Source organism: Sorex fumeus, unplaced genomic scaffold (genome assembly GCF_029834395.1).
Source record: "Sorex fumeus unplaced genomic scaffold, SorFum_2.1 ptg000065l, whole genome shotgun sequence".
In the NCBI taxonomy this organism is placed as follows: Eukaryota; Metazoa; Chordata; class Mammalia; order Eulipotyphla; family Soricidae; genus Sorex; species Sorex fumeus.
The window spans coordinates 5,592,206-5,609,467 of NW_026606122.1; the positions used below are offsets into that span (position 1 = coordinate 5,592,206).

The 17,262-nt window shown below is 41.7% G+C and overlaps 1 protein-coding gene across 1 annotated transcript; it reads right to left on the bottom strand.

Moving 5' to 3' along the window:
• Positions 1–9,023: 9,023 nt before the first annotated feature.
• LOC130036723 (sperm acrosome-associated protein 5-like) lies at positions 9,024–11,443 on the bottom strand. Its single transcript, XM_056128620.1, has 4 exons — positions 11,299–11,443; positions 10,724–10,882; positions 9,228–9,306; positions 9,024–9,123 (listed from the first exon to the last, which is right to left on the bottom strand). The coding sequence occupies exons 1-4, from the start codon at positions 11,441–11,443 to the stop codon at positions 9,024–9,026; spliced, it is 483 nt and encodes a 160-aa protein (XP_055984595.1).
• Positions 11,444–17,262: the final 5,819 nt, after the last annotated feature.

Here is a 17,262-nt window from a genome sequence, read left to right on the forward strand (position 1 = left end):
AATGGGCACTGGTGGAGAGATGGGTACTCGATCGTTGTATAACTGAAACCCAAGCACAAAAATTTGTAAATCTAAAACTGTACCTCATGGTGTTTCACTAATAAAAATTTAAAAAAAGAGCCAGGAGTAACCCTTGAACAGAGCCAGATGTGGTCTGAAAAACAATACCCCCACAAAAAAGAAGAAAAGAACACAAATTCAGGAGTTAAACTGCCTGTAAATGCTTTGTGAACTCAATCAAATGTTTAACTTCCCTATTCCTTAGCATTCCCAACTATAGGATGTGGCTAAGCAGGATGATCATATTATCTATCTACCTCTATGGTTGTTGTGAAGATTTTTTAAAAATTTAATTTTTATAAAGTTGTTCATAATAATTTATTAAATTCCATATTCTAACACCAATCCCACCACCATTACACTGTTGTGAAGATTAATGCTAAGTATTTAGGATGATGCCTTATATACACCCAAAAACAATATTTCTGGGTTTGATATTATTTTAATACTTATTCTTTTTCTATAACATGTCTAAACAAAAAGGATTATGGATGTGGAGCAAGGCAGATAAGATTGACATGTACAACATTATGTTGAGCTACAATTAATATATTAAGTAATAACTCCTGACAATGCTGGGGCAGATTTGGGGCAGCATATCTATGCCAGGAATCAAACATGGGTCAGCTGTGTGCAAGGCAAGCACCTTATGCTGGTACTGCCTCTTCAGTCTCCCTTCCCTCTACTCCTCTTCTCTCCCCTCCCCTCCCCTTTGGAAACCACAAAAGGTAAAAGGTGACACCTACTATACACATCAGTTGGCCTGACCTGTAATATGACTTAGGTTGTTTTCACCAGAGAAGAAAGACTGGCCTCTCCTAGACCTCTACAGGAAAGGCTATTCTAGTCCCATACTGTATCTGGGCCTTGTGTTTTAAGCATGACAATGTAACAGAGGTTGTTTTTTTTCTCTTAAAATTTTTTTGATTCCACACCATTGGTTCTCAGGGCTTACTCCTGGCCCTTCGTTCAGGGATTACTCTTGGTGGGGCTCAGGAGACTGAACCTGGTTCTGTTGTGTGCCAGGCAAGTGTCCTATCTGCTGGCCCTGAGGGTTTTTTCCTATGGCCTCTTATTGAAGCCTGACCCTAAGATGATCCAGAGTTCACTAGTGCTTAAAGAAATATTATTGTTCTTTTGGGTAGCCAGCTGGACATATTATCATCATTTTTATGCGTGAACTAGAAGGCCCAAATCTCACCCACAGAGAAGCCTAAAGGAAAGTTAGTAACAATGATTTGCCAAAGTGATTTTCCTTATCATCAATGAGATACCGTGAATGAGATACCGTCATCAGCCCTTAGGGCAACCATCATCCCAAGCAATGGTATGCCTTGGACCTTACACCATGGGAATGTTCATGAGTCCCAGGCCTCCTTGTTTCTTTGGATGTACCAGGGTGTACACAGCTATGCATACTAGATGACAAAAGTGAGAATCCACAGATAAACCAATCACTTAGCAGTTGAATTTCTTAAATTCATCTGCCTCGGGGGTTGGAGAGATAGTGTGATGGGTACTTGGTTTGCACATGCTGATCTGGATCCAATCTCTATCACCCCAAGCCTCTCTGGGAGCAGTCCCTGCGCACAGAACCAGAGAAAGCCCTGAGCACTGCTGGGTGTGACCCAAAAACAAACAAATTTTCCTGCCCTATTGCTGAAAGTAATGAACTCCAAGGGGCACACAAAGCAGAGGTTGAGAGTAAAAGAACATTATTTTCCTTCGTAATCAGATAAGCTAACATTTTTGAATTGGCCATCTGGCATAATTGATGTGGCTATGAAGTTGGCAGGATGCCCGGCTTTGGCATTTATGAAAGACATTGTGCTGTTTGGCATTCCGACACAGAACCTATTAAGAATAGACAGGAACCAGACCACCTTTATTCTTCATAATTACCCAAAGAAGTGGGTGACATTACCATCCATATCTTACAGATGAGGAAACTGAGTCAGAGTACATGAAATAAGGTCATGGGCACAGATCATCACTGGCATAATTGCAATAGTTCCTACTTGATTAATAATTGGTAGAAATACTTTACTATCAGGACATTTAGATATTTTACTTATTTAAACACCTTGGTTTACAAAGTTGTTCATGATGATTTCTTACAGGCATTCAATATTCCAACACCAATCCCAACACCACTGTGACCTTCCCTTCACCATTGTTTCCATTTCCCCAACCACCTCTCAATCCTGCTCTCATAGCAAGTCAACAATAATTTATTTTATATTGCTTGTTACCACTAAATGGCCAATAAGATGATCAAAAGGTATTTCCAAAGAAAAAGAAAATTAAATTGGTGAAAATTGTTGTGTCTCACACTGGGAACATTCAGTCTTTGTCTGAGGGTTTACTAAGCTGTTGTTGCAAGTTAAGCAACAAGTTTTTGTTAGTCAAGATTGGTTGGCTTCTGTGTTATATCTCATACAATCTGTTTTGCTCCTACTGGGATGTCAGTGTTCTAAAATTCGGCAACGATGTTCCAGAAAATTCGGAACTTTTAACTGGGCAGTCTGGATAGAGTTACATTTTTAACTGGGTGGGGGCATTGGGGCATGGGAGCTGCTGCCAGGGCTTTGTTTGCATGGGAGCTGTCCCGTCCCTCTCCTATAGCACCCTGGGGGTCTTAGCCTGGAATAGATGTCCAAGAAATTTTTGCAGCTAGGTGACTTCTTTCAAGATTTATTTTGTGCGTCTCTGAAACACGCCTGGTAGATGTATTCCTTTTCGTGTGCATTTTTTTTGTGGTGCCAGGATTCAAACTCAGGCCTTTAAACATACACATCAAGTGATCTACTACTGAATGTATCTTTGGATTGCCTGTGGATTTTTAAATCTTTCGGGGCTGGAGCGATAGTACAGCAGGTAGGGCATTTGCCTTGCATGTGGCCGACCCAAGTTTGCTTCCCAGAGTCCCATGTAGTCCCCCGAGCACCACCAGGAGTAATTCCTAAGTGCAGAACCAGGAGTAAACCCTGAGCATTGATAGGTGTGACACAAAAAAATCTTTCTGATACTATTTAAAACTCTCTGGACTTAAAAATATCTTTTAAGGGTAGATAGATAGATAGATAGATAGATAAGGGATAGATAAGGGAGCACCAAATAAAGGGTGTTGGGAGGATTCTCCCAGGATGGGAGATGCATGCTGAAAGTAGACTATAGACCGAACATGATTTCCACTCAATGCCTCTTTTGCAAACCACAGCACCCAAAAGGAGAGAGAGAACAAAAGGGAATGCCCTGCCACAGAGGCAGGGTGGGATGGGGGGGATGAGGGGTGGGAAGGATACTGGGATCAGTGGTGGTGGAAAATGGGCACTGGTGGAGGGATGGGTACTTGATCATTGTATAATTGAAACCCAAGCACAAATTTTTTTTAAATCCCCCCCCTTTTTTTTATTAGTGAAACAACATGAGGTACAGTTGTAGATTTACAAATTTTTGTGCTTGGGTTTCAATTATACAATGATCAAATACCCGTCCCTCCACCAGTGCCCATTTTCCACCAACATGGATCCCTCCCACACCCATCCCCCCCATCCCACCCTGCCTCTGTGGCAGGGCATTCCCTTTTGTTCTCTCTCTCCTTTTGGGTGCTGTGGTCTGCAAAAGAGGCATTGAGTGGCAATCATGTTCAGTCCATAGTCTACTTTCAACATGCATCTCCCCTCCTGGGAGGATCCTCCAAACACCCTGTATTTGGTGCTCCCTTCTCTATCTGAGCTGCCCTTTCCCCTAAAATGCCCGGCTGGTCTCTAAGCTATGGAGTAATCCTCCTGGTACTGGTCTCAGCTATTCTTGGGTATTAATCTCCTATTTTGTTACTTTATATCCCCCAGATGAATACAATCTTTCTATGTCTATCTCTCTCTTTATGACTCATTTCGCTTAGCATGATACTTTCCATGTAGTACCACTTGTATGTAAATTTCATGACTTCATCTTTTCTAACAGCTACATAGTACTCCATTGTGTAGATGTACCAAAGTTTCTTTAACCAGTCATCTGTTCTTGGGCACTCAGGTTTTTTCCAGTTTCTGGCTATTGTAAAGAGTGCTGCAATGAACAAACAAGTGCAGATATCACTTCGACAATACATTTTTGCCTCTCTGGGATATATTCCCAGGAGTGGTATTGCTGGGTCAAATGGGAGCTCAATTTCTAATTTTTTGAGAATCATCCATACTGTTTTCCAAAAGGGCTGAACTAGTCGGCATTCCCACCAACAGTGAAGGAGTGTCCCTTTCTCGCCACATCGTGCCAGCACCGGTTGTTTTTGTTCTTTTGGATATGGGCCAGTCTCTGAGGTGTGAGATGGTATCTCATTGTGGTTTTGATCTGCATCTCCCTGATAATTAATGATGTAGAGCATTTTCTCATGTGCTTTTTTGCCATTCGGATTTCTTCTTTGAGAAAGTTTCTGTTCATTTCATTGCCCCATTTTTGGATGGGGTTGGATGTTTTCTTCTTGTGGAGTTCAACCAGTACTTTATATATCCTTGATATCAACCCCTTGTCAGATGTGTATTCGGCGAATATCCTTTCCCATTCTATAGACTGTCTTTGTATTTTGGTCACTGTTTCTTTTGAGGTGCAGAAGCTGCTTAGTTTAAGAAAGTCCCATTTATCTATCTCTGTTTTCACTTGCTCGGCCAGTGGTGTGACATCTTTGAAGATACCATTAGCTTCAATGCCATGGAGGGTTTTTCCAACTTTGTCTTCAATGTACCTTATGGTTTCTGGTCTGATGTTGAGGTCTTTAATCCATTTTGATCTTACTTTTGTACATGGTGTTACGCAGAGTTCTAAGCCCAAGCACAAAAATTTTTAAGTCTACAGCTGTACCTCATGGTGTTTCACTAATAAAAATTAAAAATATATATATATATTTTAAGGTGGGCTGGAGCGATAGCACAGCTGGTAGGGCGTTTGCCTTGCACTCAGCCAACATGGCCGACCTGAGCTCGATTCTTCTGCCCCTCTCAGAGAGCCTGGCATCCTATCGAGAGTATTTTGCTTGCATGGCAAAGCCTGGCAAGCTACCTGTGACGTATTTGATATGCCAAAACACAGTAACAGCAAGTCTCACGATGGAGACGTTACTGGGCCCGCTTGAGCAAATCAATGAACAACGGGAGGACCATGACCAGACTATCTTTTAAGGTAGACATTTATATTGAAGAGAAATTTTCAATAAATTTTTATTGAAGTTGCATAAATTTCTATAAATTGAAAACACTTATTTAACCAGTACCTGAATCAAGAAACAGAAATTATCAAGGCATTCAGAAACCTTCTTTCAATATTGTCAGACTCAAGGGAAATCAGTTTTTAATAACTTCTACCTTTACAAACTAATTTTGTTTGTTCTTAAACATCAATGTAAGGACTCACGCAACATTTTTCTTGCCAGTTTCTTTGATCTAGTAATTCATATTTCACGTGTTTCTGATAATTGCTTTTCACTTCATTATTCATTTACTTAGCATAATTACCTAAAGTTATATCCACTTTTGTCAAAAAAGGCATAATTCATCTTTTTTAAAAAATTGCAGAGTGCTCCAAAAATCAGCAACATTTTCTGGCCCAGATTGTTCTGTGCTCCGAAGTTTAGCATGTGTATCCATGTGTGTATCAAAGCCTTTTTGAGCTTGGCTATGTTTTCTTCCTAGAAATACTATGAGATACCTGAGAGGCTCTTATGAAATCTGCTTCTGACTTAAATTTACCAGAATTTATGTTTGCTGCTACAGGCGCCAGCCCCCCTCCCCATGTCTCCCCACTTTTGTTGATAAATAATGCACATACCTCACTGTATCTATGCTGCTTTTGATGAATAACCACCACAATAACAAATTGTTGCAACAGAGGGAGGGCACCCTTTATGGATGTCCAGGGAGGTGTGAAGTTTTGTTATTTGGAATGATTGAGGCTGAAGGCTGGGGAAAGACAGCTGGTCTTTCCACATTTTAAATGCTAAAATGTGAAAAGGAAGGAAGGAGTCACAGGCAATCCTCTGCATTCAGAGGCTGATGGCCGTTTGAATTATTATCTGTGATTCTTGTGGATGAAATTGAAACTGAAAACATGACTCTGGGTAATGGAATATCCACTTCCAACAAGAGAGTAAAAAAGACTTTCTCACCTTAGAGGTTACTTTCAAAGTAACCTCTAGCAGAGAAATAATTGACAAATTCAAAGTTTTCAATTCTTGTCTCAAGACTGGGACTCTGGCTTATTTATTTATTTATTTATTTATTTATTTATTGCTTTTTTTTGAGGGGGTCACACCCGGCGATGCATAAGGGTTACTCCTGGCTCTGCACTCAGGAATACTCCTGGAGGTGCTCGGGGGACCATATGGGATGCTGGGAATCCAACCCGGGTCGGCTGCGTGCAAGGCAAACACCCTACCAGCTGTGCTATCACTCCAGCCCCTTGGGCTTATTTCAAAGGAAAAGTTTTGGGGTTTGGGGGCCATACCTAGTGATTCTCAGGGACTGATGCTGGTGGTGTTTGGGGGACCATATATAGTGCCATAATTGACCTCTGCTATCTCTCTGGGACGAGTTTGTCGTTTGAAACTTAAGTTACTGATCATAAAAGATAGACTGGGGCATGAAAGAATGCTAAAATGTGGAAATATGCGGGAGAATAAAGTTACTTTATACTCTAAGTTTTCAGTGGAACAAGTACTATTTCCACCCCCACCCCAGAAAAGATTGTTTCTACCTTAATTAAAGACCTTTTAATGACCTCAGGTGAAAGTGATACATTTAAGAAGAAGCCAATTTTTTCCTTTTTTTTTAATGTAGGAGTACTGCTATTTATTCAGCCACTGATTAGCTGATTGAATTGGGCATGAACTCCACCTTAATTTTTTTTCATAGTTTTATTTATTAAACCCAATATACCCCTCCTCCCACCCCACCCAATGCATGTGAGGCAGATGATTTCTACTTAACTCTTCTCTACATTGATTACATTCATCATTTCGACAAAAGATGCACCATTATTGTTTAGAATCCCCCCCCCAACAATCAGAATTGCTGAAAAGGCATTGTGAAATACTTTGTTTTCTATAGCTGGTTATGAGAATTATATAATGTTGCGCGACCACTGTTGCAGCCACCAATTTTGGATTTCTGCAAAGAGCCAGATAATTTAGAGATTGGTTTCTGTGTGTCTGGTGTTATGGCTGTGCCATAGAGTCGCTTGTGGGGAGCAACTCAGGACCTCAGTAGGGCGTGAAGGACGAGCCGGTACCACCCCACTTCCCATGAGACTGCAGTTGCCCTGTCACCGCCGGTTCATACCTGGCTTTCTTTTAAGCTCTGAGGTGGTGGCCACCTTGCTGCCGGGGGGGGGGGGGGGCGCGGGAGAAAAGGTGGAAGGGAGCAACACCCTTTCCCTCCTGGGGAGGCATGGCACCGTAGTTTAATGCATGGTCCATTTTCTGCCTTTTCCACCTTTCTCCCCACCGGGAGCAAGGTGGCCGCCACCTCAGAGCTTATTGGAAAGCCAGGTATGAGCCGGCAGTGACGGGGCAACTGCAGTCTCATGGGAAGGGGGGTGGTACCGGCTTGTCCTTCATGCCCTACTGAGGTCACGAGTTGCCCCCCACGAGCGGCTCTCCGGCACAGACATGGCTCCAGAGGCAAAAGGACTTAGTCCACAGCCCAGCAGCTTGCGGCAGAAAAGTAAATGGACCATGCGTTAAACTACGGCACCATGCCTCCCCAGGAGGGAAAGGGTGTTACTCCCTTCCGCCTTCCCCCCCTCCCAGCAGCAAGGTGGCCGCCTCCTCAGAGCTTATTGGAAAGCCAGGTATGAGCCGGCAGTGAAGGGGCAACTGCAGTCTCATGGGAAGGGGGGCGGTACCGGCTCGTCCTTCACGCCCTACCGAGGTCACAAGTTGCCCCCCACGAGCGTCTCTCCAGCACGGCCATGGCTCCAGAGGCAAAAGGACTTAATCCAGAGCCCAGCAGCTGTGGCAGAAAAGTGAATGGACCATGCGTTAAACTACGGTGCCATGCCTCCCCGGGAGAAGCCAATTTTTTAATCCCTACCCTTGCTGTTCCAGATCTGTAACTCTCTTGTGCACCAATTATTTAAATACTTAAAATTTTCCATTTAATTTCCCCCCATATCTCACGAGAGAGTTACTATCATAATCCCTCCCTCTGATTTTATTTTACCTTATAGTTTTGGTGTTTGCAGTCACATCCAACAGTGCTTAGAACTTACTATTGGCTCAGCACAAAGGGATCAATTATGTTGGTGTGGTGGATCAAACCTGAGTTGGCTCCATGCAAGGCAAGTGCTTTACCTGCTGTACTATCACTCCAGCCCCAATTATTCTGATATTTTGGTGGAGGGCACAGTCAGCAATCCTCAGGGGTTACTCCTGACTTTGCAATCAGGAATTATTCCTGGCAGTGCTGGCAGGACCATATGGGATGCCAGGGATCGAATCTTGGTCAGCTGTATGCAAGGTAAACTCCCTACCCACTGTGCTATCACTCAGGCCCAATAGTTCTGATTTTAAAGAAGAGAAAGTTGAAGAAGAGAAATGAAGTACCTTGTCCAAAGCAACACAGCTAGTAAGTGGTGGAGAAATGATATTTGAACCTAGGAGAACCTAAACTCTTAAGCATACACTATGCTTCACAGGAGAACCTAAACTCTTAAGCATACACTATGCTTCACACTCTCAACTCTTAAGCATACACTATGCTTCACACTCTCTGTCCCTCTACCTCCAACACAGAATTGACTGGTGTCCCTAGATTACAGATTTCAATATGTGGAAGATGTGATTTGGAATCCTCAGGCATTGGAAAAAGTAAAGAGTTAAGCATCAGAGAGGTCTCTTACATTGTTTATGGATACCATCTTTTATTAAATCCACACAAGAAGAAGAAATACTCCTTCTCTGAGCATCTATCTCACCAGTCATTTTTCCTATAGTGAGGTTTTAAGTATATATGACATCCTTTGGTCCATTCAGATAAATCATGACCAGAACAGTACTGTGTCCAAGTATCCCTAGAATTGAAGGGAGGGAAGGAGAATAGAGTGGGTAGGCTTCTTGGGAAAACAGTGCCATTCTTCCAGCTGCCCAGGGCCCAATCCATCTCCTTTGAACTTACCAGGCACTCATCCCTTTATGTAACGTCACAATCTTCTTTGCACACAAGATATCATCTTTAATATGGCGATTACGCAGATCTGGGAGAAGAGAGGGATCTGGTTATCTGGTGTTTAGGGAATAGAGTGACAGAATATGCAAATCCAGGGGTTCCTACTTCATTAGGAATACTCACAACCACTTGACTAAAAATTTTTTTTTGCTTTTGAGGTCACACTCAGTGATGCTCAGGAGTTACTCCTGGCTCTGCACTCAGGAATTACTCCTGGCAGTGCCTGGGGGACCATATGGGATGCCAGGGACTGAACCCAGGTTGGCTGCGTGCAAGGCAAACACCCTACCCGCTGTACTATTGCTCCGGCACCTTGACTAATTATTAATTACCTTGATTTGTTTGTCTGTTGTTTATGACTGACCTCAATACCAAGTTAACTGGTTCTGTTGGCCAGGTCTGGATGATTGTAAATGATCTCAATGGTAGTAGTGGCTGGCACTACATCCCCTCATGCAACATGTTGGCTGTTTGGGAAAATGCTTAACTGCAAGTGTGGTCAGTCCTGATGCTTTCAAATCTGATGTTATCAGGTGATAAATAAACTCAAACCTCATTTTGTCTCGCTAAAATTGAGCTCAGTCTCCATACTGACTAGCCCTGTTCTACCTTAGCTATAGTGGCACCTGGTCGAAAATAACCTCAACTATCATGTGTTTGCTGTACTATGATGAATGAAAACTGCTATTTTATGGTTGCCAGTCCCGGGTAGCAATAGCCATTTTGATGTAAATAATTTCAGCCTCCATTTGACTGGACCAAGATCTCAAATCTGTTTTTGGGAAATCAACATCTATTTGGCATCAATGAACAATCTTAACCTTCCTTTCAGCTGGTCTTACTATCTCAATATTCATGGTATTCTGTCCTGAACAACCCAAAATTCTTTAGTAGTCAGTATACTCAACCTTCAGACTGACAAATCTGACTGTCTTCTATCATTGTGAAAGGAGTCAAACAGCTTCTACCTCATTTGAGCTGACCCAAATAATACTTCTCTTTCAATTAATTTTGGTTAATATCAAACACCATTTTGGCCAGCCCTGAACAATTTCTACTGCTATTCAATTTTGTCCTCAATAGCACCACACTTTTTTCTAGAAAGTGATTTCCTTTCTACATGGAGGTACCTTGTTTCTGTTTCCACAAGTAGGACCTGCTTCTTCCCTCAGGACCTGAACAAATTCAACGCTAAAACAGGACAACTGCTACTACAGAAAACTGTAAAATATGTTCTGGGTGAAGTTTGGGGTCTCTGAATCGTCATTATTTTGATCAATTTTAGTGAACTAAGGATACAGTGTACTTTTTCTAGTAGTTCACTAAAAACTGAAAAATAAACCTCAGGAAAATTCACAAGGAATTGAAGAGTCTTCAATTTTCCCTTCCCTGTTTTGAGAGTGGGGGTAAGGCAAGGTTTAATGGTATCCCCAGTTCTCACTCACCATAACAACTTATGTGGCAGAGGTTATGTGTAGGTGTAATACCATTTTCACACCACCATGCAGAATTCAGCTGGAAAATGCCATATTCACTGCTGCCATCAAGATTGTGATTCAAGAAAGAGGTATCAAATCCACTTTCATAGTGTGCCATGCACAGCCCTGCAGCAAGAAGTAGGGATAGCTGGTAACCGGCATGGGGGATAGGAGGAGGAGAGGGTAGGATTAGAGACTTGGGGAGGCATGATTGTCATTTCAGCTGTGGGGTAATGGTTGTTGATATTGGTAATTGTTATAAAAACTCAGTCATGACAGTAGTGTTGGTATTTATGGTGATAATAGCAGGGATGATATGAATACTAATGATGGCGCTGATGGTAGTGATGAGGATGCTGATTGTGAAGCTAATGATGGTGGTGACCTTATTATTAGTTAAAACACTTATCAGTCAATGACAGCATGATGAAGAGGATTATGTCCTGGCCTAGTGACTAACAAATGGAATGGGAGGACTGAACCTGGGTGTAGTGGTAAGCTAGAGATGGGGGAGGGAGGGCATGGGGCAACAGGGTTCTCACAGTCTCCAATGCTGTAGCCCATGAAATTGTTGAGGCCTGCTTTCGCCAGCTTTTGTGCCAGTTCACAGCGATCATAGATCTTAGTATCTGTAGTCAGAACCATCATCATGATTAGGGTCACCAAAGCAGAGACCCAAGCCTGCATTATGCTACCAATAAGCCCTCCTAGAGGACTTCTACTTCCAGATGCTACCCTAAATTGTTTAGAACCAAGACCACTTTGGTACTTTGATTCTATGAGCAAACAATTGATAGATTCTGAGACACTGAAGTCAAACCACCATCACCCTCAGGGCTCTTGTCATAGGACATGTACCAAAAAAAGGAAAGATAAGGGAAGATACATAGATGTTGAAGGAACCCAATACAAAGAGAAAGAGTTAAGAGAGACATGGGGAGAGGAACTAGGGACATACAAAAGAAACACAAGAATCAAATATGTTATATTTTATTTATTTTTCTTCTAATTTTAAGTAAGACAGTGTGATTTACAAAGATGCTCATAATAAACTTGTTTCAGGCATATAATATTTCAACACCAATCCCCCCCTTTTAAAAACTATTTTATTGAATCACTGCGAGACCCTTACAAAGCTATTCATGATTGTATTTCAGTCATAGTGTTCCAACACCCATCCCTCCACCAGTATACATTTCCCAGCAGCAGTGTCCCCAGGTTCCATCCCATTACCCCCACCTCCCACCTCCTGCCTGCCTCTATGTAAGGCCTTCTTCTTCTTCTTCTTCTTCTTCTTCTTCTTCTTCTTCTTCTTCTTCTTCTTCTTCTTCTTCTTCTTCTTCTTCTTCTTCTTCCTCTTCCTCTTCCTCTTCCTCTTCCTCTTCCTCTTCCTCTTCTTCTTCTTCTTCTTCTTCTTCTTCTTCTTCTTCTTCTTCTTCTTCTTCTTCTTCTTCTTCTTCTTCTCCTCCTCCTCCTCCTCCTCCTCCTCCTCTTCCTCCTCCTCCTCCTCCCTCAGATTTTGTCAGGCATGATCATTCCCAGCTATTATTGTCATACTGACCTCTCTCTATCTTACCTATGCTCAGGCTCCCACACAGTTGTGGTTCGTTCCAACCATTGACCCTTGTTTTTCCTGGCCATGGATATTAGTCTTCTACTATATATTTTTATATACCACAAATGAATGCAGTCATTCTGCATTTGTCCCTCTCCTTCTGACTCATTTCACTCAGCATGATACTCTCCACGTCCATCCACTTATAGGCAAGTTTCATGACTTCATTTTCCCTGACAGCTTTATAGTATTCCATTGTGAGATGTGCCATAGTTTCTTTATCCATTTGTCTGTTCTTGGGCACTCAGGTTGTTTCCAGATTCTGGCTATGGTGAATAATGCTGCAATAAACATAGGAGTGCTGATGGTGTTTCTGCTGTGTGTTTTGTGGCCCCCAGGTTATATTCCCAGAAGTGGTATTGCTGGGTCAAATGGGAGCTCAATTTCTAGTTTTTTGAGAAACGTCCATATTGTTTTCCAAAAAGGCTGGACCAGTTGGCATTCCCACCAACGGTAAAGGACAGCCCCTTTCTCCTCACATCCACGCCAACACTGGTTGCTTTTGTTGTTTTGGATATGTGCCAGTCTCTGTGGAGTGAGTTGATATATCTCATTGTTGCTTTGATCTGCATCTACCTATTATTAGTAATTAAGAGAATTTTTTCATGTGCCTTTTGGCTGTTCAAATTTCTTCTTTGAGAAAGTTTCTATTAATTTCATTGCTCATTTTCTGATGGGCCAATCCCCTTTCTTTTAAGACTATTTTCCACCATGTGCTGTTTCTTAGCAGTTTTCTCTCCTCCCTCCATCAATGTCCCCAGGTTACCTCCTGCCTCCTTGGCAAGACTATAACAAATTTATTCTATACTTTCTTCAACAAAATTAAAGGAATGGAAAATGGGATTATCAGAAAATATATTATTAAAATTCAATTTGATTTTAAGTGATTTTAACCAATACAAATAAGACATTAATTTATTATTGAAAATGTGTAAAATAGCTTTCTTAATCTAGTAGAGGGCAACCATATGCACCTTTAGTGAGTGCCATACTCAGTGCCACATGTTGGGAAGTTTGTCCTGTCCTTTAGAGAAGGTCTTTTAATACTTCTTGAAAAGCTCATTTCAAGGCTATGAATTTCCTAAGCTGTTGCCTGTCCATGAAGTTCTGGATTATTTCCTCAAGTCTTTATGATAATCTAGTTGGATAGAGTATTCTTGATGAGGTCTTAATTTCACTGAATTTTTATGCTATTTCCTTCCATACTCTTCTGGCCTGCAGAGTTTCATTTGATAGATCTTGTACATCTACTGGGATTTACTTTTTATGTAAGTTTCATTTTTTTATCTTACTACTTTCAGCCCGGCAAGCTACCGAGAGTATCTCGCCCGCACGGCAGAGCCTGGCAAGCTCCCTGTGACATATTCAATATGCCAAACACAGTAACAACAAAGTCTCCTATGGAGACGTTACTGGGCCCGCTCAAGCAAATCGATGATCAACGGGAGGGCCTTTACTTTACTTACTTTTACTACTTTCAGTATTCTATCTCTAGATTTTGTCACTTTTAAGTACACTGTGTCATGCATTTTCCTAGTTGATCTTTTTTTCCGCTAGGACCTTTCAGGCCTGTAATCCTCAATTTTGGGAAATTCCTGTTGATATTTTCTTTAACTAAAGGGTAAAGGCCCTCCCGTTGATCGTCGATTTGCTCGAGCGGGCCCAGTAACGTCTCCATTGGAGACTTTGTTGTTACTGTGTCTGGCATATCGAATACTCTCGGTAGCTTGCCGGGCTCTCCGAGAGGGGCGGAGGAATCGAACTCGGGTCGGCCATGTTGGCCGCTTGTAAGGCGAACGCCCTACCGCTGTGCTATCGTTCCAGCCCTATTATTTCTTCATCACCTTTGCTTTCCTGTTCTTCAGGAACTCGGATGATTCTTATATTATTCCTCTTGAACTTATCCCATAACTATATGGTATGCTGTTCATTTATTTTCAGACTATTTCCACTTTCTGTTGTTTGCTAGCAGTTTCCTCCTTCTCTTCTTAAAGCTTCTTGATTTCCCCCCTAGCTTCTATTATTCTGCTATTTAGAGCTTCTGTTGACTTTTTATGTCACCTACCTCGTTCTTTATTTCTCTCATCTGATGGTAGAAGGTTTTTTTGTCTTTTAGGGTTACAGCTGGTGATGTTCAGAGATTACTCCTGGCTCTGCACTGAGGAGTTAGTCCTGGAGGTGCTCAGGGAACCATATGGGATGCCGGGGATCGAACCCAGGTTGGCCACCTGCAAAGCAAATGCCTATCCGCTGTACTATCACTCCAGCCTCATATGACCAGCATATATCTTTCCTCTGTGCCTCATTGTCTTCATTCCCCAGAACTCTTTCACTTAGAGTACCCAGTTTACCCTCTATTTTACTTGATTCTTCACCATTTTATCCCCATTCAACCATATGCTGTAATGAATAATAATGAATATTATATAGTATATATTTCAACACTTAGCTGCATTTGTCACCACAAATTGTGCTCTACTTTTGATCTCCTCATTCACTCACCCTGCTCTAATTTAATTATATTAATTCATGTTTGATCGCATTCACTAACCTCTTCTCATTACTCAAGTTTTTTCATCTTATAGTCCTTCTACATCTCCATTCATCTTAGTCTCATTTCCTACTCTCTTTTTTTAGTCTTATCACAATACATTAAAATATATAATTCACCATATAGAGTATGTGATTTAATTTTTTAGTTAATCTACAAATCAGGTTGCTGTTCCAATCTGTAAATTAGATTTTAGAATATTTTCATTGTTAAAAATTGCTGTGCTTCATTTGTTATTTTTGGGTTTTGGGCTACACCTGGCTGTGCTCAGGGTTTATTCCTGGTTCTGCACTCAGAAATCACTCTTGGTGTGGCTTGGGGAATCATATGAAGTTCTGGGCATCCAACCTCATCAGCCAGCCACATACAAGACTATTTCCTTATTCACTGTTCTACCTCTCCAGTGCTTGTGCTCATTTATTGTTAGTCCTCTTTTTCACCCTCTACTCCAAGCAACCACTAATATTATCTACTTCTATAGAATTACCTTTTCTTTATATTTCATATAAATGGAATAATTTTACATATGGATTCTTTTTTATTTGTTTTTGGGTCACACCTAGTGGTACTCAGGGTTTACTCCTGGTAGGAATGGGGGGCCATATGGGGTGCCGAGGGTTGTACCCAGATTGGCCATGTACAAGACAAACACCCTATCTGCTGTATAATCTCTCTAGTCCCTATGAGTTATTTTTGTTTTGTTTTGGGGCCACACCCAGCAGTGCTCAGGGATTACTCCTGACGCTGTGCTCAGGGATTACTGTTGGAGGGCTCAGGGAACCATATGGGATTCCGGGGATAAACGTGGGTCAGCTGCATGCAAGGCAAAAACCCTACCCACTGTACTATCTCTCCTGTATTGTCTCTCCAGTCCCTGGGTTCATTTTTATTATGGGTTCATGTATCTTGCTTCATTCACTTGGTTTGTGAAACATGGTGGGGTTCATTCATATAATAATATATATCTGTCATTGAAAACCACACTTCAGTACCAATTTGAACAAAGAGAATGTGCTTTCTCCACAGCCCCAAATTCATCTTAAGACCAATTATTTTGATAACTTATCAGTGAAATGTGTGCATTACTAATTGTCTTTGATGAGAATGTCATATTTTGCAGATTCCGTGGTGGGATCAGCTATTTGCTAGTATTCCACAACTCTTCATCTAGTAACCTGCTGCTTAGACCACTGTATGAGGAAATTACATTGGTAGGGACTGATAGTGCTATCGCTCCAGTATATAAGATATAAGAGGATCCTAGCTCTGCAGAAAATCTGGCCTCACCTAGATGTGGTTATGAAATGTGAACTGTGTTATCATTTCTGAGGGACTTGGGAACATTTCTGATTTTGTTCATGTTTTTTGTATTGTTTGGGGGCCATATCTAGCAGTGTTTGTGTGTGTACTGTAATGGTGCGGTGCTAGGGATCATACCTGGGGGTCCCACAAAAAAAAACATGTTTTCCAGTCCTTTGAGTCCTTCTCCCACTAACCTCACGCCTTTATTAAGCTGTTAATCACTGAATCCCAACAACTATCATCCCTAAAATATTCTCACCCCTCCTCCCACTTCTCAGAGCGGTGGAGCTGGGAAATGAAGTTTACCGATTGAAAGAGCCCAGGCTGTGATGGGTGCTGAAGGTCCAGCTCTCCTAATTTTCTCTTTCTAAAGGAGGGGTGGGAAACATCTAATGCACTGACCCACGAAATTCTGTGGTCTTGTGCTGGTACATGACAGGACAGACATGTTTCTCATCAGCCGCACAAGGCAAGCCTGTCTATATTGTATATAGACACCTATACTTTATGATGTTATATCCAAATGGTTTCTGACAGAAAGAAGATTCCCCATCCCTGTTAAACGCATTCAGCTGAGCTGACAAGTTTTAGACCCGGGAGGTGTTTGTCCTTCAGGGAGCAAGAGGTCTGAGTTACTCCCGTGATTTCTCTCTTTGATTTGTCTGCGGGAAATTTCTAGATTGTAGAAACATTCTTGGTATAAATAATTCATTGGCTAGTTTTAGCGGTTCTGTAACGAGGCCTCTCAGATACTTTCTGAAAGTTCTTGGCATATCAAGTCACGAAGCAAAAAAAAGAGTATTAGTTAAGGAATTGACCTGGGCAAATTCATTTAGAGTTTGCAGCTCAGTTTCTTTGTCTTATTATTGGACTCATAGGACTGACTGTTCATAGATATGGGGACTGAGGCAGGACATGTCGTGTTCTCCATACAGTACTTGGCACATGGGAAATACTGAGCTAGGTCTCAGCGACTGTACTCAGTTACATGGCTGGACCTATGTTTAAGAGACTCCTCTCAAGTTCTTGTGCCTTGCT

Bases quoted from the DNA above. Each gene is read 5' to 3' on its own strand.
- LOC130036723 (XM_056128620.1), bottom strand. From the start codon at position 11,443: ATGCAGGCTTGGGTCTCTGCTTTGGTGACCCTAATCATGATGATGGTT. The intron at 10,883-11,298 runs GTGAGAACCCTG...TTCTTGCTGCAG, and splicing joins GGGCTACAGCATTGGAGACT to GGCTGTGCATGGCACACTAT. The intron at 9,124-9,227 runs GTAAGTTCAAAG...CTTCAATTCTAG, and splicing joins CATAAAGGGATGAGTGCCTG to GGATACTTGGACACAGTACT.